This window comes from Heterodontus francisci, chromosome 27 (genome assembly GCF_036365525.1).
Source record: "Heterodontus francisci isolate sHetFra1 chromosome 27, sHetFra1.hap1, whole genome shotgun sequence".
Taxonomy (NCBI): domain Eukaryota; kingdom Metazoa; phylum Chordata; class Chondrichthyes; order Heterodontiformes; family Heterodontidae; genus Heterodontus; species Heterodontus francisci.
In genome coordinates this window covers 66105482-66127917 of record NC_090397.1, presented here as the reverse complement: position 1 = coordinate 66127917, position 22436 = coordinate 66105482, and the positions used below count along the sequence as shown (strand labels likewise).

The 22436-nt window shown below is 43.8% G+C and overlaps 1 protein-coding gene across 2 annotated transcripts in view; it reads right to left on the bottom strand.

The window, feature by feature from the left end:
- Positions 1 to 22184, bottom strand: part of kin (Kin17 DNA and RNA binding protein) — a 32905-nt gene extending 10721 nt beyond the window's left edge. Inside the window, exons 1-6 of one of the 2 annotated variants that reach the window (XR_010977696.1) lie at positions 21935 to 22184; positions 8105 to 8199; positions 6133 to 6176; positions 4162 to 4284; positions 3576 to 3757; positions 1404 to 1452 (exon numbers count right to left, since the gene is read on the bottom strand). Coding sequence is in view for 1 of the 2 variants with exons in the window: in XM_068059513.1 (XP_067915614.1) it covers positions 1404 to 1452; positions 3576 to 3757; positions 4162 to 4284; positions 6133 to 6176; positions 8105 to 8199; positions 21935 to 22048 (607 nt within the window). In the remaining variant the exon portion in view is untranslated. The remainder of the gene's footprint in view (positions 1 to 1403; positions 1453 to 3575; positions 3758 to 4161; positions 4285 to 6132; positions 6177 to 8104; positions 8200 to 21934) is intronic. The other variant, XM_068059513.1, reaches the window with a different exon arrangement.
- Between the last annotated feature and the right edge of the window lie 252 nt (positions 22185 to 22436).

Genomic DNA, 22436 nt, shown 5'->3' with positions numbered 1-22436 from the left:
TAAAAAGTGCTGGAAATATGTTCTCCAATTTAACCATTTCTGTGGCAAATACACTCCTACTGAATGTGTAGAACTTCAATGGCATCTTAAAATATAGGGTAGCTTCCATAATTAATCCCTTTCCCATTAATAATCATAAAACACATTAATGAGAAAATGTCCTACTGAAGTAATTAACAGTATTCAACCATGCTGGAACATTTCAAACAAAATAGTGCTGTAGGACATTGAAAGTTAAATCCTAAAGTAATGCAAATCAACTTCTTTGGTTATAATTAAGGTGCAGTTAGTACATGAACACATTAAGGGGAACAATGAGCTGAGTGAGAGGGAAATAATTCATTCACAGCCTATTTTCTGAAGAATTAGAATCCAGAAAATTTAAAATACTTCAATCCAAGAAAGAAAATATTCAGGAATAATTCATACAAAATTTAGCTGGAAGTAGCCAATAAGTAATAAGAGATAGTCATAGGAAAACGTTACTAAATAAAAGTTCCAATTTCAACCTCAACTTTAGCAAAGAATGTTTAGTACCTGCCTCAAGCATGTATTTTGTAACATTGCTAAACACATGTGTATTGTTGACACAGCGTAACTTTTAATTTAACAGCCAAGTTAGTAGTTATGCAAACAAAAGCTTGCATTGATATAGCACCTTTAACGTATTACAGCATCCTAAGGCACTTCATAGGAGTGTTAAAAAACAAAATTTGACATTGAGCCACCGAAGGAGATGCTAAGCCAGTTGGCCAAATACTTGGTCAAAGAGACAGGTTTTAAAGAATGCTTTAAAGGAAGAGAGAGGTAGAAAGGTGGAAATGTTTAGGAAGGGAATTCCAAAGCCTAGGGAACTTCCAAATGTCTCATTTGAAATGCATCCAGCGATGGTTGAGAGGAAGCCATTTATAACTTTGGTGACTTTCTAATGACATCGTTAGTGAAGATACAATTCCACGCTAATGGGTTTTATAGGTGATTCACATACAATTTTCAGCTCACCAAGGAAGGAAATGGACCAAATGTGAAGAAATGGTAAAACCCAGATAAACTGAGTCAATATGGTCTCAAATTTGATTCCTGCAATCAGCAAGGGTGGCATTTGGGACACTACTATCGGACTCCGTAACATTGTGCTAGGAAGAAGAAAAATGAGTCTCAGTTCCTGCTCTCAATTAGTATGCAGTAACTTCTGAGAGAGCATGCATATGTAGACACAGGTGTGGAAAAGAATCATCACAACACTTCACGCTTTTTCATAAAAAATAGGATTTGTGATGGGGAGCCAGAAGGAATTAAAAATCTCTGAGATAACAAAGACTTGTAAAAGACAGAATGCAGCACAATGCTTAGGTGAAGTTATAACAAAAACATTTCACACACTAAACAGTCCACAAATATACCTTTTTCTTCCTCATTTTCTCTCTTCAATTCTGTAAAAACTGGAACATCCTAAGAGTAAAAAATTAAGAATGTTTCTTACAACAACTTGCAATTATATAGCATGGTAAAACGTTCCAAGTTGATTTACAGGAGTGCTATCAAACAAAATTTCACACCAAGCCATGTAAGGAGATATTAGGACAGATGACCAAAAGCTTGGAGAAAGAGGAAGGTTCTAAACGAGCGTCTTAAAGGAGATGAGGTACGGAGGGATTTTGGCAACGAGTTCCAAAGTTTCGGGTCAAAGCAGCTGAAAGCATGGCTGCCAATGGAGTGATTAAAGTAGAGAATGCAAGAGGCCAAAATTGAAGCAGCGCAGACATCTTACTGGGTTGTAGGGCTGGAGGAGTTTACAGAGATAGAGAAGTTTGATGCCATGGAGGAATTTGAAAACAAGAATGAGAATTTTAAAATTGAGACTAGGAACCAATTTAGGTCAGCGAAATCAGAGGTGACTAGTGAACAGGACTTGGTGCAAGTTAGGATATGGGCAGCAGAGTTTTGGATATCCTCAAGTTTATGGAAGATGGAAATTCAGTCAGCGGAGTGTTGGAATAGTCAAATCTAGAGGCTATTATGAATTACATGAGGATGTTTCGGCTATGGACTTGTGCCAAAATGTAACTGGTTGAGATTGTGTTGAACATCTTATTTTGAACCACACTTAATCAGGTTGCACTCTGTAAATGTGGCATAGGGATTGCAAAATAAAACATATTGCTTGTATATTTTTCATCTGCATGAACATACTTTTTCCCCTAACAAAATACATTGATCACTCCAGTGTGACATTAGATGATTAACTAATTGTTTGCTTACCTGATTATAAAGAGGCAATTACAAGATTAATATAGATGAGGAAGGCCAATCAACTCGTCGGCAAGTCACTGCCTTCAGCAGAGGAAAGTGAGAGAATGTTGGAGGGAAAAATCTAAAAAGTACTTTGCAATACCACAAAGACACACTGAGGTATAATTCATGTCAGTTGCAAAAATTATCAAAAGCTGGTGTACTGGTTGGTTAGTTCCTCAAATACAGTTGGTTCCAGAAAATCCAGTGCTTCTTCTCTAAATAGGGTTGAGTGGAATTTTTATGACAGAGTGGCAAGGAAACATTAGTTGCCAATATGACAGGTAACATAAATGGATTCAAGTGACAACATTTCTGAAGGAAGGAACTTTCCCAATAGTTTTCAAAGGCTAGAATTGTTTGTCATCACTTGCATTTTTTTGAAAAAAGTTAGATTGTGCCATTAACACTGTAAGCACCTTGAGGGATTTCAGATGCAAAATAAGGACCATAAGCAAAAACAGGGGAATTAGGGAGACGAAGGAAAATATGGTTGAACAGGTAGGTTTTGCAGAGAAGTTTGAAGATGGGGCGAGAGGTAACATTACAGAGAGGTTTCGAGAGAGTGCTCCAGAAGGGAAAGCTAAAACAGTTGCAGACACTGCCACTCAGGGTGCAGAAGGGAGAGGGAGGAAAGAGGGCAGAGAAGGTTAGAACCAGATGAGAGGGTACAAACTTTTATGTAGGGCTGATGGATATTGCAGTAGAGGGTGGGGAAAGGCCAAAGGGATTTATAAATGGCAATGAGCATTTTGAATTCACTCCATTGCGGGACAAGAAGCCTTGGTCACCTCGGATTTTTTTGGTGACTGTGACAAAGGTAATCCTGGTGCTGTGGACAGGGTGGAAACCAGTGGGGCGGTACAGCGGCGCAGTGGTTAGCACCGCAGCCTCACAGCTCCAGTGACCCGGGTTCGGTTCTGGGTACTGCCTGTGCGGAGTTTGCAAGTTCTCCCTGTGACCACGTGGGTTTCCGCCGGGTGCTCTGGTTTCCTCCCACGGGTCGATAGGTAAATTGGCCATTGTAAATTTCCCCTAGTGTAGGTAGGTGGTAGGAGAATGGTGGTGATGTGGTAGGGAATATGGGATTAATGTAGGATTGGTATAAATGGGTGGTTGTTGGTCGGCACAGACTCGGTGGGTCGAAGGGCCTGTTTCAGTGCTGTATCACTATGACTCAAATTGAAAGGATTCCAAGAGACCAGACAACATGAGCAGACAGTTAGGTGTCCGTGGGGAGAAACACAATAATGATTCCTCAGTATAAGTTATCAATATTTTACCTCCTCCTTTCCTTCTTTTCCTCTCCTAACTAGTTCTTCAATAAACTTGGCATTTCTTTCCACATCATCAAGCTCTTGCTTCTTCTTTTTCTCCAGTTCCTGTTGTCTACAAATGGTTTCTGGATCTCGATCAATGTATTGAATGTACCAGCCCTTTGGTGTTTCATCCACTTTGCAATAACCTGAAATTGGAATCAGTTATGATGGAGTTGTGCGGGTTCACGTTTGATGATTCCAACTGACTGAACTGTACATTTAAAAATACATGGATCTCAAACAGTCCATCTGATTGCCGAGATTTAATTCAAGAATGAATAAGATAGGGACTGCTCCATTATAGCTCGTTTGCCTCAAACTATGATTCTTCAAGAAAATTTCAGTTCAACTTTAATCAGTTTTAATACACAGTTCAGTGATGCCAGTCTTTGCTTTGCAATCTCCATTTTAGTGTAAAGGTGATGGAGAAACTTGATCCATAAACCAGACTGCAAAACTAATGCAAGGGACATTTTTTTTAAAAATGAGGGTATAGAAGAGAGGCAAGAATAACTAACTCAAAAATAACAATCATGCAGGTAATACTCACCTTCTCTGCCGAGCCATTTGGTGAAGTCTGTCAGTGTCTCCCACATTGTTGCATTCATATGAACATGCTCCCGGTGACTGATGTATTCATTGTAGATAACATTGTTGTGAACGCGTTTGGTTCCTAAAAAGAATAGGTCATTATCTTACTACTAGAGCAAATTAATATTGTAGTAACAAAATTTATGCTATTAGATCTATAATAGAAGGAAGAAATTAAAACAAAGCTACATCAAGCGCATGGGGGTGACATGATAGTTCTGGTGTTCCTATGTGCAGTGTCACAGTGGTAGCATCTCCTTCTTCACTTACTCCTGGTACTCCCCATGTGGAAAGGTAAAAAACATAGATGAGTTGGTAGAGGTAGGCACCAAAGAGGACACATTTTTCACCACACAGGTGTTTGTGGAGAATAAATCAAAAAAAAAAAGTCACTCCAGGTCATTATTGGGCATTTCTTACTATTTGTTCAACAACAGTATTGGCAGTACTGAGGGTAGATTATCTATACACATTGATGAAGCAGCTAAAGAAGGTAGTGTCCTACGCCCAACCATCTTCAGCGGCTTCATCAATGACCCTCCATTAATCATCAGGTCAGAAATGGGGATGCTTGCAGTTGACTGCACAATGTTCAGCACCATTCAAATCCTCAGATACTGAAGCAGTCAGTGTAGAAATGCAGCAAGACCTGGACAATATCCAGGCTTGGGCTAATAAGTGGCAAGTAACATGGGCATCACACAAGTGCCGGGCAATGACTATCTCCAACAAAAGAGAATCTAACCATCTCCCCTTGACATTCAATGGCGTTACCATCACTGAATCCCCCACTATCAACATTCTGGGGGTTATCATTGACCAGAAACTGAACTGGAGTAGCCATATAAATACCGTGGTTACAAGAGCAGGTCAGAGACGTGGAATCCTGCGGCGAGTAACTCATCTCCTGACTCCCCAAAGCCTGTCCACCATCTACAAGGCACAAGTCAGGAGTGTGATGGAATACTCTCCACTTGCCTGGATGCAGCTCCAACAACACTCAAGAAGCTCGACACCATCCAGGACAAAGCAGCCCACTTGACTGGCACCCCATCCACAAATATTCAGGCCCTCCAACACCGACACATAGTGGCAGCAGTGTGTACCATCTACAAGATGCACTGCAGCAACGCACCAAGGCTCCTTAGACAGCACCTTCCAAACCCGCAACCTCTATCAACTAGAAGAACAAGGACAGCAAATGCATGACACCACCAGCTGCAAGTTCCCATCCAAGCCACAGACCATCCTGACTCGGAACTATATTGCCATTCCTTCACAGTCGCTGGGTCAAAATCATGGAACTCCCTTCCTAACAGCACTGTGGGTGTACCTACCTCACATGGACTGCAGCGATTCAAGAAGGCAGCTCACCACCACCTTCTCAAGGGCAATTAGGGATGGGCAATAAATCCTGGCCTGGCCAGTGACGCTGATATCCCATGAATGAATAAAAAAAAACAACCTCTGATCTACATATTACTGTGCAACTTCGGAACACTGAGGGAATAGGAAAAAGAAACTTTAAACCCACAAGTTACATGAATGACTAATTGAAATAGTAGAGTATTCACATTTTCCACAGCTCCCTTCCTCAGTAAACTTAAAGAAAAAATAGGAGAAAAGGAGAAAAAAAAGATTTTTTTGTCATTCTGCAAGAGACCACATATTGTCAACTAATATTAATGAGAAGACATACTGAAAAAGGTTGGCATGCCAATTTGTATTCTTCATTCCTGGGAACAAATGAAGCACTACTGGGGAGCAATGTAAATATTAATATAATCTTATAAATAAAAAAGACATAAACATGAGCCAGCCACAAATGCTGATCACATTTTTCAGTAGTTCTCTTTAAATTTGAGCCATGTTGTGAGCTAAGTTAGATTTAAAGAGGTTGTTCACTGCAAGGAAGGAACCAGAAACTCACCAAAACGTCTCCTAAGCAGCTCAAGAAATTCATTGCGAAACTCCCTGGAGGGAAAACAAATTGTGTTCAATACTCTACCAGGATACAGTAGCATTTGACATCTGTTCAAAATGTCACAACTGCAGAGTTGCAGAATAGAATCAGACAGCACAGAGGTGATCATTCGGTCCATTGTGTTTGTGCTAGCTCTCCAAAAGGCCTACCAAATAGTTCTATTTCCCTGTTATTTCCCATAGCCAGCAAATGTTTCCTTTTTAAATAGAAATCCAATTTTCTTTCTAAAGTTATCATTGAATCTGCTTCCACTAGCCTTTCAGGCAATTCATTCCATTTCATAGCAACTTGCTGAGAAAAAAAAACTCATCTCCCCCCAGCATCTTTGCCAATTATTTTAATTCCGGGTTCTCAATCTCCAATAGGATAGTTACACTGTACAACTTGCACTGCTTTGAAGTAATTTGTACATTGAAACAATACACAGTAGGTTCTACAGCTGCAGCACAAATGATAATAGTTAGGTATTTTGCACAGAATCGGGCATCACCTGCAGGAGGCAGTCTCACATTGACCGATCAGCTGATCACCAGTTACAGTATAAATTGGGCCAATGCAAAAGCTAGATGTTGCAACTTCGAAAGTTGAAATTTTAAACAGCCCTGTGGGCTGTCTAATTTACTAGCATTTTAAAATTTTAGTTAAATGGTGCACAGCTTTCTCCAATTACAGGACAGTGCTAAACGTGTAGGGTCGCAATGCTCTAAAACTAGGCACTGGCGTGAAACCAACAGGTAGAGAAAATAAAACTACTTCATGGTTTCCCACCCACTTTAGGTTTATAAATATAAAAGAGTGGGATAAGTCAAGTTGCCTCATGTTGAGGAAAATACTTGCGCAGACTTGATGAGCTGGATGACCTCTTTGCATGCTGTAACATTCTAGGGACTTATGTTAAGAATTTTAAACAAAAGCATACACATTATTGCTATATTAAATATACAGCTCCATTTTCAAAATGGTAATATCCTGGTAATATCACGACCGATCCAATAGATTCTATTACAGAATTGTTAAGTGAACATCAATTGTTCAGGCAGGGCTCAGACATTAAATTGAATGATTTTTAAATCATAGCTCCTTTAAAACTAGATATATAATAAAACCTTTCAAAGACAAATTAATCAAAATGTGCAAAAGGGCAATACAACAGAGTAACATGCATTTAATCCTTTTTTTAAAACTTCTAATCAGAGAAGACTGCTTTATCCTTCCGTATACTTCATTATAAGTGAAATATATGAAAGCCACATGATAATGCAATATAGCAACTGGGGCAATTGTAATTAAAAAGTGCTGAAAAAGATGTTGAATTTTGTAAATGACAGCCTACATTATTATAAGATGCAACTTACTTTTTAAAAAAGAAAGGGTAAGTGATAAGGCAGCTGTCATTTATAAATACTGCAGCGATCGTAATGTTATTTTGATACGCTGGGTTACCCAGGCCTTGGTTCCCTCAATCTTGATTGTAATTTTAGTGAAACAGGAATGGAAACTATAAGTGTATAGGTTTTGTGGACAATTGCATAAACATAGGACTAATTACTAGATCAATTTTGCAGGGTAATTTACTAACTATTCTGAGTCATTTTCTATACTTAAGATTTTGTTTACCTTTTGCATTTTTTTTTTAAAAAAAAGGAAACTTTTTTTCAGTAATGGAAGATACCAAATTCTGAATAGAGGTAATCAGTAGAATTTTCATGTCGGTGTAATGGAGCAGGAGAGAATTAATGCTGAAATAAAAGGAGGAAGAACTGAGCTGGATACAGCAAGGCGGGGGGGAGGAAGTTAAGAAATTATGATTTTTAAAAAAAGTTAAAACCTTGTGCATCACCTAAAAACTATTAGTACGTAAGTACCCCCATACTGGGCAAAGTTTACATGGGGTCTTTAAGCATCACACTGTACTTACTCTGAAAAATAGTCCATGAACTGCTGTGGGTTCTCCGATGCCAGCAGAAGCTGTCGTTGGTGGGATTCCGACATACAGTGACATTTGAAACCATTCTGGAATACAACATAAATAATATCAATATTCAAATCTTTATATATTTCAGGGAAGAAAAGGCCACTCGCCCATCTAGTCTCACAATCCAATTACCCCTTTCTTTCTGAAGTATCTCAACATCATTTATATTATATCTATTTACAAAATAAAAATGAATCCTTGCACATGCAAAGAACTTATCTTTTTTATTTTGGTACTAGTTAAACTGAATTGGCAGTTTGTCACACATTCGTAGACAGTCTAGAAAGTCTCCTCTTTGTCGAGAAAGAAAAGTTCCAGCATAAACAAATGCTCTTCATAGTTTAATTTTTAAAATTCTGATATGAATCTTGTAGCCCTCTGCTGAATCTGCTACAATATGTTATCAAGGTACCAGAGGACTGGAGGACAGCGAATGTGGTATCATTATTCAAGAAGGGTAGCAGGGATAAACCAGGTAATTATAGGCCTGTGAGTCTAACGTCAGTGATAGGGAAATTATTGGAAAAAACTCAGACAGGATTAATCTCCACTTGGAGAGGCAGGGATTGATCAAGGATAGTCAGCATGGCTTTGTCAGGGGGAGATCGTGTCTAACAAACTTGATTGAATTTTTTGAGGAGGTGACTAGAGGTGTAGATGAGGGTAAAGCAGTTGATGTCATCTACATGGACTTCAGTAAAGCTTTTGATAAGGTCCCACATGGAGATTGGTTAAGAATGTAAGAGCCCGTGGGATCCAGGGTAACTTGGCAAATTGGATTCAAAATTGGCTTAGTGGAAGGAGGCAGAGGGTGATGGTCGAGGGTTGTTTTTGCGAATGGAGGCCTGTGACCAGTGGGGTACCGCAGGGATCGGTGCTGGGACCCTTAATGTTTGTACTGTACATTAATGATTTAGACGTGAATATAGGAGGTATGATCAGTAAGTTCGCAGACAACACGAAAATTGGTGGTGTCATAAAGAGTGAGGAGGAAAGCCTTAGATTACAGGATGATATATGTGGGCTGATAAGATGGGCGGAGCTGTGGCAAATGGAAACATAGAAAAAAAACATTAAAAATAGGGGTAGGCCATTCGGCCCTTCGACCCTACTCCACCATTCATTATGATCATGGCTGATCATCCAACTCAGTAGCCTGATCCCACTTTCGCCCCATACCCTGTGATCCCTTCAGACCCAAGAGCTATATCGAACTCCTTTTTGAAAACATACAATGTTTTGGCCTCAACTGCTTTCTGTGGTAGCAAATTCCACAGGCTCACCACTCTCTGGGTGAAGAAATTTCTCATCATCTCAGTCCTGAAAGGTTTACTCCGTATCCTTAGACTATGACCCCTGGTTCTGGACTCCCCCACCATCGGGAACATCCTTCCTGCATCTACCCTATCAAGTCCTGTTAAAATTTTATAGGTTTCTACGAGATCCCCCCTCACTCTTCTGAACTCCAGCCAATATAATCCTAACCGACTCAATCTCTCCTCACATCAGTCCTACCATCCCAAGAATCAGGCTGGTAAACCTTCGCTGCACTCCCTCTATAGCAAGAACATCCTTCCTCAGATAAGGGGACCAAAGCTGCACACAATATTCCAGGAGTGGCCTCATCAAGGCCCTGTATAATTGCAGCAAGACATCCCTGCTTCTGTACTCGAACTTTCTCGCTATGAAGGCCAACATACCATTTGCCTTTTTTACCGCCTGTTGCATCTGCATGCTTACCTTCAGCGTCTGGTGTACGAGAACACTCAGGTCTCGCTGCATATTCCCCTCTCTCAGTTTATAGTTGTTCAGACAATAATCTGCCTTCCTGTTTTTGCTACCAAGGTGAATAACCTCACATTTATCCACGTTATACTGCATCTGTCATGCATTAGCCTACTCACTCAACTTGTCCAAATCACCCTGAAGCCTCTCTGCATTCTCCTCACAACTCACCCTCCCACCCAGTTTTGTGTCATCTGCAAATTTGGAGATATTACATTGAGTTCCCTCATCTAAATCATTAATGTATATTGTGAATAGCTGGGGTCCTAGCACTGATCCCTGCGGTACCCCACTAGTCACTGCCTGCCATTCTGAAAAAGACCCATTTATCCCTACTCTTTGTTTCCTGGCTGCCAACCAATTTTCTATCCATCGCAATACACTACCCCCAATCCCATGCGCTTTAATTTTACATGCTAATCTCTTATGTGGGACTTTGTTGAAAACCTTCTGAAAGTCCAAATAAACCACATCCACTGGCTCCCTCTCATCAACTCTACTAGTTACATCCTCCAAGAATTCTAATAGATTTGTCAAGCATGATTTCCCTTTTGTAAATCCATGCTGACTCTGCCCGATTCTACCACTGCTCTTCAAGTGCTCGGCTATTAAATCTTTGATAATGGACTCTAGAATTTTTCCCACTACCGGCGTCAGGCTGACTGGTCTATAATTCCCTGCTATCTCTCTACCTCCCTTTTTAAATAGTGGGGTTACATTAGCTACCCTCCAATCTGAAGGAACTGTTCCAGAGTCAAGAGAATCTTGGAAGATGACCACCAATGCACCCACCACTTCTAGGGCCACTTGCTTAAGTACTCTGGGATGCATATCATCAGGCCCTGGGGATTTATCGACCTTCAATCCCATCAATTTCCCCAACACCATTTCTCTACTAATACTGATTTCTTTCAGTTCCTCTCTCTCACGAAGCCCTGTGTTCCCCAACATTTCTGGTATGATATTTGTGTCCTCCTTTGTGAAGACAGAACCAAAGTATGCATTTGGTTGGTCAGCCATTTCTTTATTCCCCATAATAAGTTCCCGTTTCTGACTGTAAGGGACCTACATTTGTCTTCACCAATCTTTTTCTCTTCACATACCCATAGAAACTTTTACAGTCAGTTTTTATGTTCCCTGCAAGCTTGCTCTCGCACTCTATTTTCCCCTTCGTAATCAATCCCTTGGTCCTCCTTTGCTGAATTCGAAACTGCTCCCAATCCTCAGGTTTGTTGTTTTTCCTGGCAAATTTATATGCCTCTTCCTTGGATCTAATGCTGTCTCTAATTTCCCTTGTAAGCCATGGTTTGGCTACCTTTCCTATTTTATTTTTGCGCCAGACAGGGATAAACAATTGTTGCAGTTCATCCATACGCTCTTTAAATGTTTGCCATTGCCTATCCACCGTCATCCCTTTAAGTAACGTTTCCCAATCCGTCATGGCCAACCCGCGCCTCATACCTTCGTAGTTTCCTTTACTAAGATTCAGGACCCTTGTTTCAGAATCAACTATGTCACCTCCATCTTGATGAAGAATTCTATCATATTATGGTTGCTCGTCCCCAAGGGGTCTCGCACCACTAGATTGTCAATTATTTCTCTCTCATTGCACAATACCCAGTCTAGGATGGCCTCTCTAGTTGGTTCCTCAACGTATTGGTTCAGAAAACGATCCCATATACACTCCAAGAATTCCTCCTCTGTGGTATTGTGACTAATTAGATTTGCCCAATCTATATGCAGATTAAAGTTGCCCATAATTACAGATGTTCCTTTATCGCATGCATCTCTAATTTCCTGTTTAATGCCATTCCCAACATCACCACTACAGTTTGGGGGTCTATATACAACCCCCCACTAACGTTTTTTGCCCCTTAGTGTTTCTCAGCTCTACCCATAGATTCCACATTGTCAGAGCTAATACCTTTCCTCACTGTTGCGTTAATTTCCTCTTTAACCAGCAATGCAACTCCATCGCCTTTTGCATTTTGTCTCTCCTTCCTAAATACTGAAAATCCCTGGATGTTCATTTCCCATCCCTGGTCACCTTGCAGCCATGTCTCTGTAATCCTGACTACATCAGACCCGTTTACATCTATTTGCGCGATTAATTCATCCACTTTATTGCGAATGCTCCACGCGATAAGGCACAAAGCCTTAAGGCTTGTCTTTTTAACATTACTTGTCCTCTTCCCACTATTTTTCACTTTGGCCCTGTTTGATTCTGGCTCTTGATTTCTATGCCTATCACTTTTCTTATTCCCCTTACTGTCTTTTGTTCTCGTCTTTGATCCCCGCTCCCCTGACTCCTTGCAAAGGTTCCCATCCCCGTACCATTTTAGTTTAAACTCTCCCCAACTACTCTAGCAAATACTCCCCCTGGGACATCAATCCCAGTCCCAGGTATAACCCGTCCAGTTTGTACTGGTTCCACCTCCCCCAGGAATCTAAAACTCTCCCCTCATATCATCTCTTCAGCCATGTATTCATCCGATATATCCTGCTATTTCTACTCTAAGTAGCATGTGGCACTGGTAGTAATCCTGAGATCACTACCTTTGAGGTCCTACTTTTCAACTTACTTCCTAGCTCCCTATATTCTGCTTTTAGGACCTCATCCTTTTTTTTTTAATCTACGTCGTTTGTACCAATGTGTACCACAACCACTGGCTGATCACCCTCCCCCTTCAGAATGTCCTGTAACCGCTCTCAGACATCCTTGACCCTGCCACCAGGGAGGCTACATCATCCTAACCATCCTGGAGTGTCTTTTGCGGCCACAGAAACGCCTATCTATTCCCCTTCCAATTGAATCTCCTATAACTATTGCATCCCACAGTTTTTACTCCTCCCCTATGCCGAACAGCCAACCGTGGTGCAACGAATTGGGCTGTTTCTGCTTTCCCCCTCAACAGTATCCAAAGCAGTATATCTGTTTTGCAGGGGAATAGCCACAGGAGATTCCTGAACTGCCTGCCTAGTCCTCTTGCTCTGCCTGGTGGTCACTCATTCCCCTCCTGCCTGTGGGGTCTGAGCCTACGGCTTGACCACCTCTCTATACGTGCTATCCACGATACTCTCCGCCTCGTGGATGCTCCGCATTGCCCCAGCTGCCGCTCCAGCTCCGAAACCCGGGCTTCCAGGAGCTGCAGCTGGACACACTTCTTGCACACATGCTGGTCCCAGGCACTGGAAATCTTCCCGGCTTCCGACATGGAGCACGAGGAGCACACCACAGCTTTGAGTTGCCATGACTTAACCCTTTAAATTAAACCTTCTGGAAGATCTTAATGTCCAATAATATCAGTTACTCTACGGCCCTTCTTCCCTGGTCCTCGTCACTACAGAACTCCCTAAAATAAAAAAACCACTACTTACTATATTTGGAATAAACTTTAAACTTTTCTTACCTGAGATACTTATCCAGCTATTTACAGCTATTCCCTAACAGCAGTGACTCACCAACCAATCACCTTGCAGCTCTCCTGTGACATCACTGTTGGCTTTCTCTTAAAAACTCCGGCAAGCTGGAAGAAATCAGACTCCTCTCCTGAAGGCAAGAGACTGGGCCTCGATCCTCTGTTTTTATTTATAGGCTCTGCTCTCAGCATTCTCCCCACAGGTCCGCTCTGCTCCCAGAAGAATGGAATTTAATGCCGAGAAGTGTGAGGTGATGCGCTGTGGGAGGACTAACAAGGCAAGAGAATATACAATGGATGGTAGGACCCTAGGGAATGCAGAGGGTCAGAGGAACATTGGGGTGCTTGTCCACAGATCACTGAAGGCAGCAGCACAGGTAGATAAGGTGGTTAGGAAGGCATACGGGATACTTGCCTTTATTAGCCAAGGCATAGAATATAAGAGCAGGGAGGTTATGAAGGAGCTGCAGAAAATGCTGGGTAAGCCGCAGCTGGAGTACTGCGTATAGTTCTGGTCACCACACTATAGGAAGGATGTGATTGCAATGGAAAGGGTGCAGAGGAGATTTACCAGGATGTTGCTTGGGGTGGAGCATTTCAGTTATGAGGAGAGACTGGATAGGCTGGGGTTGTTTTCCTTGGAGCGGAGAAGGCTGAGGGGGTCCTGATTTTTGAGGTATACAAAATTATGAGGGGCATTGATAGATAGGAAGAAACTTTTTCCCTTAGCGGAGAAGTCAATAACTAGGGGGCACAGATTTAAGGGAAGGGGCAGGAGGTTTAGAGGGGAGTTGAGGAAAAGTTTTTTCACTCAGAGGGTGATTGGAATTGGGAACACACTGCCTGAAGGGGTGGTAGAGGCAGGAACACTCACGACATTTAAAAAGTATTTGGATGAGCACTTGAAACGTCATAACATACAAGGCTGCGGGCCAAGTGTGGGGAAGTGGAATTAGTTTTGGACGGGTGCTGAATGGTCGGCGCAGGTGCGTTGGGCTGAAGGGCCTGTTTCTGTGCTGTGAAACTCTACGACTCTAACTCCACCTTCCTGCACTATCCCCATTTCCCAAAACTCTTTTGACCTCTGTCTTGAATATACTCAACAAATGAGTATCCACAGCTCTCTGGGGTAGAGAATTCCAAAGATTCATAATCCAAGATGGTATACAAGATGGTTTTCTAGAACAGTATGGGCAGTCGTGGTGCCGTGGACTTAGCACAGGCTGCACTCCCCAGTGGAACCAACACTGAAGAGTATTCACAATACTGAAATGCACTCTGGGGACTCCTGTACTACCTGCCTGGTCCTCCTTGATTGCCTGGTGATCACCCATTCCCTCCCTGCCTGCATACTCTGAAACTGAAGGGTGACCACATCCAATAAGTGCTATCCATGTACCTCTCAGCCTCGCAGATGCACTGCAGTGATGCCAGCCACTGCTCAAGCTCCAAAACCCAGAGCACAAGCTCCTCCAACTGACAACATTTTTTGCACATGTAGTTGTCCAGCACATAAAAGGCGTCCTGGCGTCCCACATGTTACAGGATGCGTGTTCCACAAGAAGGGGTCCTTGCCATGCTTCTATTTATTAGACTAACTAAACATAACAGAAATTAAAAACTCCTTCAGCTGAGTGCTCCTCATCTCTGAGCTCTCCAAACAACCCATCAGCTACCTGCTGCCCTGTAACATTGCTCCTTGATCGTTCATTGATTTGCTCTCCTAGTGCTTTCTGACTCCCCTTCACTGCTTTGCAATGGGCCTCCAGTACCGTTTCTCCTCAGGCTCACTCTGTTTCTTATTTCATTTTGCCTTTCCTCAGCCTTACCAAAATGTTTATGGACATATGAATTAGAAGGAGTAGGCCACTCAAGCCTGCTCCGCCATTCAATAAGTTTATGGCTGAACTGATTTCTCCACATTCCCGCCGACCCCTGATAACCTTTTACCCCCTTGCTTATCAAAAATCTATCTACCTCTGACTTCAAAATATTCAAAGAGCCTGCTTCCACCACCTTTTGGAGGAAGAGAGAGTTCAAAGACTCACGACTCTGAGAAAAAATTTCTCCTCATCACTGTCTTAAATGGGGACTGTGCCGAATGGCCTACTCCCGCTATTTCCTATGATCTCATGAATTCTTATTTTTAGTGACCCCTAGTTCTAGATTCTCCCACATCCACTCTCAAGACCGCTCAGGATCGTATATGTTTCAATCAAGTTGCCTCTTACTCTTCTAAATTACAGTTGATACAAGCCTAGCTTGTCCAACCTTTCTTCATAAGACAACTCACCCATTCCAGTTATTAGTCTAGTAAATCTTCTCTCAACCACTTCCAACAAATAAGGAGATCAATACTGCACACAGTATTCCAGATGTGGTCTCACAATGCCCTGAATAACTGAAGCATAACCTCCATACTTTGGTATTCAATTCCCCTCACAATAAATGATAACATTCTATTAGCTTTCCTAATTACTTGCTGTACCTGAATAACTAACCTTGTGATTCATGCACAAGGACACCCAGATCCCTCTGCATCTTCTTTTTTATTCTGTTAGTGCGTTGCTCCTGCCGCAGTTGCGTCACTACACAGGTCATAACATATTAAACTTTCACACCCAATCGGAAAACAGCAAGAATTAAACTCAGAATGAAACAGACCAAATCTTTAGGCAACAACAAACTAACTATTGATTAAAAAAACTGAATCATGAACACTGTTAAGATAAACCTATGTCCAAAGACCCAGTAACTTCTTATTTTAACCTAACTCCCACATTTACACACATACACTCAAAAACTAACAGCTAACTGGTTTTAAAAGTGGAGTTTTTAAAAATTAGCTGTCTCTTTAGAATAAATAAAAGTAAGTAAGTTTTTGTAGGTTACATTCCTGATGGATGAGGTCTTCTAATGTGAAAAATAATCGAAGGTCACTCAAAGTCTTCGCGTGGATTTGATGAAAATGGTCCTTCAGTAGATAGGCATTCAACTCTTCGGCTCCAGCAAGCATTAAACAATTCTTTGAACGATGAGCACAGCAACACAAACTGTTTCTTGAAAAAGGCGACTTTTCTTCTTTAATTAGGGAATTAATTTGGCTTGTAGCTCCTTGTAGAATTTTTTGCTGCAAGAGAACAAACAGCTCCTTTTCTCTTCAGTACGCCTCGCTGGAAAGTTTCTTAGAACTAATGGGTTTCTGCCAGTTCCACACACAACCAAGTGGAAACATTACCATGTGACCTCTCTCGCTCCTGCTGTTGCCCAGGGTAACAAAAATGCAGCTGTGGCACACAATCTCCAGAACCTTCTCTCCCTTAAAGGTACACTGTTTTTACCTTCTTTGGCCTCCTTATCTCGAGAGACAACGGGTAAGCGCCTGGAGTGGCTATAAAGGCCAATTCTAGAGTGACAGGCTCTTCCACAGGTGCTGCAGAAAAATTAGTTTGTCGGGGCTGTTACACAGTTGGCTCTCCCCTTGCGCTTTTGTCTTTTTTCCTGCCAACTGCTAAGTCTCTTCGACTCGCCACACTTTAGCCCCACCTTTATGGCTGCCCGCCAGCTCTGGTGAACGTTGGCAACTGACTTCCACGACTTGTGATCAATGTCATAAGACTTCATGTCGCGTTTGCAGACGTCTTTAAAGCGCAGACATGGTGGGTCTGATACCAGTGGCGAGCTCGCTGTACAATGTGTCTTTGGGGATCCTGCCATCTTCCATGCGGCTCACATGGCCAAGCCATCTCAAGCGCCGCTGACTCAGTAATGTGTATAAGCTGGGGATGTTGGCCGCCTTGTGGACTTCGGTGTTGGAGATATGGTCCTGCCACCTGATGCCAAGTATTCTCCGGAGGCAGCAAAGATGGAATGAATTGAGACGTCGCTCTTGGCTGACATACGTTGTCCAGGCCTCGCTGCCATAGAGCAAGGTACTGAGGACATAGGCTTGATACACTCGGACTTTTGTGTTCCGTGTCAGTGCGCCATTTTCCCACACTCTCTTGGCCAGTCTGGACATAGCAGTGGAAGCCTTTCCCATGCGCTTCTTGATTTCTGCATCTAGGGACAGGTTAATGGTGATAGTTGAGCCCAGGTAGGTGAACTCTTGAACTACTTCCAGTGCGTGGTCGCCAATATTGACGGATGGAGCATTTCTGACGTTCTGCCCCATGATGTTAGTTTTCTTGAGGCTGATGGTTAGGCCAAATTCGTTGCAGGCAGCCGCAAACCTGTCGATGAGACTCTGCAGGCACTCTTCAGTGTGAGATGTTAAAGGGGCATCGTCAGCAAAGAGGAGTCCCCTGATGAGGCTTTTCCGTACTTTGGACTTCGCTCTTAGACGGGCAAGGTTGAACAACCTGCCCCCGATCTTGTGTGGAGGAAAATTCCTTCTTCAGAAGACTTGAACGCATGTGAAAGCAGCAGGGAGAAGAAAAGCCCAAAAAGTGTGGGTGCGAGAACACAGCCCTGTTTCACGCCACTCAGGATAGGAAAGGGGCCTGATGAGGAGCCACCATGTTGAATTGTGCCTTTCATATTGTCATGGAATGAGGTGATGATACTTAGTAGCTTTGGTGGACATCCAATCTTTTCTAGTAGTCTGAAGAGACCACGTCTGCTGACGAGGTCAAAGGCTTTGGTGGGATCAATGAAAGCAATGTAGAGGGGCATCTGTTGTTCGCGGCATTTCTCCTGTATCTGACGAAGGGTGAACAGCATGTCAACGGTCGATCTCTCTGCACGAAAGCCACGCTGTGCCTCAGGGTAGACGTGCTCGGCCAGCTTCTGGAGCCTGTTTAGAGCGACTCGAGCAAAGACTTTCCCCACTATGCTGAGCAGGGAGATTCCACAGTAGTTGTTGCAGTCACCGTGGTCACCTTTGCTTTTATAGAGGGTGATGATATTGGCATCGCGCATGTCCTGTGGTACTGCTCCCTCGTCCCAGCACAGACATATCAGCTCATGTAGTGCTGAGAGTATAGCAGGCTTGGCACTCTTGATTATTTCAGGGGTGATGCTGTCCTTCCCAGGGGCTTTTCCGCTCACTGAGGTCTGATTTTGTTGGCTGTCTGTCCAGCTCATCCATGACTGGTAGAGGCTGGGCTGCATTGAGGGCAGTCTCAGTGACAGCATTCTCCTTGGAGTACAGTTCTAGGTAGTGCTCAACCCAGCGGTCCATTTGCTTGCGTTGGTCAGTGATTATGTCCCCTGATTTAGATTTGAGGGGGGCGATCCTCTTGATGGTTGGCCCAAAAGCTCTCAATGCCATTATACATTGCTCTGATGTTTCCTGCGTCAGAGGCCAGCTGAATATGACTGCATAGGTATTGCCAGTAGTCATTTGCGCAGCGCCTGGCTGTTCTTTGTGCAGTGCTTCTGGCTGCTTTCAGTGCTACAGATGTTAACTCGCTGGGGGCTTTCTTGTCGTTCAACAGCGCAATGTGCTTAGCGGCTATGACAGGTTCCAGCTCTTCATTATGAGATTAAAACCAGTCTGCATTTCTCTTCGCACGTTTGCCGTAGATGGTCAAAGATGACTCATAGATGGCGTCTCTGATGTGAGCCCACTTGGTCTCAGCATTCCCTGTGGGAGTGTTTTGAAGGGCTGTTAAAAAAAAATTCTAAATTCACTTGTAACAGCTGCGGATGAGACATTCTGCTCGTGTTGATGCGCGGGTGGCCCTTCTGCTTGGAATGATGCAACTTGTTTGGTCTGAGTCTAACCTTGTTGCACACCAGGGAGTGGTTGGTGTCGCAGTCCGCACTGTGGAAGCTACGTGTGATTTGAACACGGTTTAAGGAGGCTTGCCTTGTGACGATGAGGTCTAGCTGGTGCCAATGACGCGATCTTGGGTGCCTCTATGAAACCTGATGACAGGGTTTAGTCTGAAAGAACGAGTTGGTGATGCAGAGGTTATGATAGGTACACAACTCAAGCAGTCTCTGCCCGTTATCATTCATCCTTCTAACGCCATAGCACCCAAGGCAGGAGGGCCATGAGTCATGGTCGGCCCCAACCCTGGCATTAAAGTCCCCCAGCAGGTACAGGTGTTCGGTGTTGGGGATGCTGCTAATGATGTTATGGAGTTCCTCGTAGAACTGGTCTTTAGCTTCAGGTGGGGAGCAGAGTGTTGGAGCATAGATGCTGAGTAGGTGTACTGGACCAGAGGTGGTGAGCAGTCGGATGGACAGGATGCGTTCCGAGCCATTTGAGGGAGGTTCTATCATGCTGAGCAAGGAGTTTCTGATGGCGAAGCCCACTCCATGCTGTTTTGGTTATTCAGGATCCCTACCCTGCCAGAAGGTGGTGTAGTCTTGCTCTGCTAGAGATCCACTCGCGGGGAGGCGTATCTCCTGAAGTGCTGCAATGTCTACATTGAGTCTACTGAGCTCGTTGTTAATGATGGCGGTCTTCTGAGAATCGTTGATTTGTATAAGGTCTTCCGACAGGCCAGGACACATCGTTCTGATGTTCCAGCTTGCAAAGCGAAGGCTGGTACCTTCTTTCCTTTTTTCATGTTGTTTGGTGCGGTGTTGCAGTCCACCTTTCGGGCAATGACCCTGAGCTTCAAGCACCCATTGAAGCAGGTGGACTGTGGCGGGACAGAACCTTATTGACCGGGGGCTGCCCAGTTTGAGGCGGGCGGTAGCTATCCAGTGAGGTGTGATACCCTCTCCCACCGACAAAGGCAACCCGTGGCGCCCAATCTCTACGCCAATTTATCTGGACTTATAACCAGTAACTGTTGCCTTCCCTGTTGTTTCAGTCGCTGTGAGGCAACTATGGAGTGACCTCTCCATGGCGCGTGCCTGGGCGAATGTATGGAGGTTGAGAGTTGCCCAATTGTCAAAACCCCCCTCTTGGCCTTTCTGCTGGGGTCCAAAGGAGTGCAGAGCACGACGTTTGGCATCAGTATGGCTGCAGGAACTGCCGGAAACATGCCAAAGGTGACATGACCGCCTACGGGGTTCCGCTCCGGATTTTCTGTTAGGGTTTACTCCCTTAGCCTTGGTCTCTCCTGAGACGCCCACAAGGCAGTGGGGTTGTTAGGGCCCCTATACAGGTGTAGGATGATGCCAGTGGGAGGAGGGGGTGCGAGGGGGAGGGGTAGAGGGAAAGGGGTTGTAAGGGGGTAGGGGGGGTGCAGGGGAAGGGGGTGTAAGGGGGAAGGGGGTGCAGAGGAGGGGTGGTGAGCTGAGAGAGTGGAGCTGCGAAGGGGAAGGGGAAAAAGGGGGTGCAGGTAATAAGCCATTTCCTCAGTTCCCACCATTGACGCCTGGAAATCTCTTCTGCGTCCTTTGGGAGGTGAGCGACATCCTCGTGCGCTGGTACCAGCATTCCAGCATTGCCGACTGTGCGCTGCAGATGCTCTCCGAGCCATCTCCTGCGGGTGCTTTGAAGTTGCGGCCGAGGAGCCGTTCGTGGCTTTTTGGGTGTTCGGGGCTTCCCTAGGGTCCCGCTGCTCCTTCTTCTCTTCAATGGACTTACCGCACGCCGTGGCCGCGGACAGTCTGGACGGTGAAGACAGCAGGATCGGAGATCAAAGTATCACCAGCTGTACCTTTCAGTTTCATCCGGACTGCGATCAATTTCATTGAGAAAACAAAGAGCAGGTATGGCTGGGGGAGGGCTGTGGGCCCAGGTAACATAAACTAGCTGTTAGCTTGTAGTTAGGGCTAAAATGAACTGATTAAGGAGCCAGGGGAGTTTAAACAGTTTAAGAGGGTAGATTGGGGGAGAAAACACTAAGAATGGGAGCAGATGGCCATGGATAGAGTTGAACAGCAAGGGAGCTTACAGCCCAGGAGCCATCTTGCAGCAGCACTGTTTTTAACAGAGTCTGAAAGGCACACACACTGTTTTTAATCCAAGGAGAAAAATAATGACAAGTTCGTAACAATTCTTTCTGCCAACATGGACAATTTCACATTTTCCCACATTGTACTCCATTTGCCAGATCTTTACGCACTCACCTAACCAATTTATATCCCTTTGTAGCCTCCTTACGTCCTCTTCACAAGTTACTTTCCAGCTATCTTTGTATCATCAGCAAATTTAGCAAACATACGCTCAGTCCCTTCATCCAAGTCATTTATATAAATTTTAAAAACATGAGGTCCTAGCATTGATTCCTGTGGCACACCACTCATTACATCTTGCCAACCAGAAAATGACCCATTTAAGCCTACTCTGTTTCCTGTTAGCTAGCCAATCTTCTATCCATACTAACTTATTACCCCCTACACCATGCACTTCTTTTTTCCACAATAACCTTTGATGTGGCACCTTATCAAATACTTTCTTGACATCTACGTACAGTACATCCACCAGTTCCCTTTATCAATTTCAAAGAGATCACCTCTCATTCTTCTAAACTTCAGGGAATATGGGCCTAATCTACTCAATCTCTCCTCATTGGACAATCCCCTCATTCCAGGAACCGGTCCTAGGGCAAGTATGTCCTTTCTTAACGAGGCCTATCGTCCTAAGGTTTTTCCACCGAACTTGGGCCCTAAATCCTTGAAACAGGAGAATGACTGAGTGCATCGACTCGGACTCACTCACCTCGTCCCGACACTGTTTCTGACACATCTGGCAATACCACCGCAGCTTCTGCAACCCTTTAGATTTTATGCGATTGGCTATGGCCTTCGGAGTTAGGAACTCGGCTTTACCCATCCTCAACTCTCAATCTCCTCTCCAGCCGGACTACACAGGATTTGCTGACGTCACCAATCTTTGTATACTGCGTGCATTGTCACCACGTTCCCCCGCTCGTGAATGCAGTAACTGACAGTTGAACTTGCCTATTTTTTCCAGTTGTACTTCTACTCTTTTTTATTGTGTAATAAAACCTCAAGACAGGGAGTATTTGCAAATTACCACAGACAGATCCTTTGGTGGGTGGGGGGGGCAGGAGAGAAAAAAAGATCTTGCCGAACGGATTTCTGGGAGTTGTGGTTTGATGACCTGTGTGGTCGCAGCCTAACAGGGGCGGAAGCAAACTACAATTCCCAAGATGCAGCGCGCCAAATGCGGATCACGTGGGTCATGGCAGCGCGAGAGA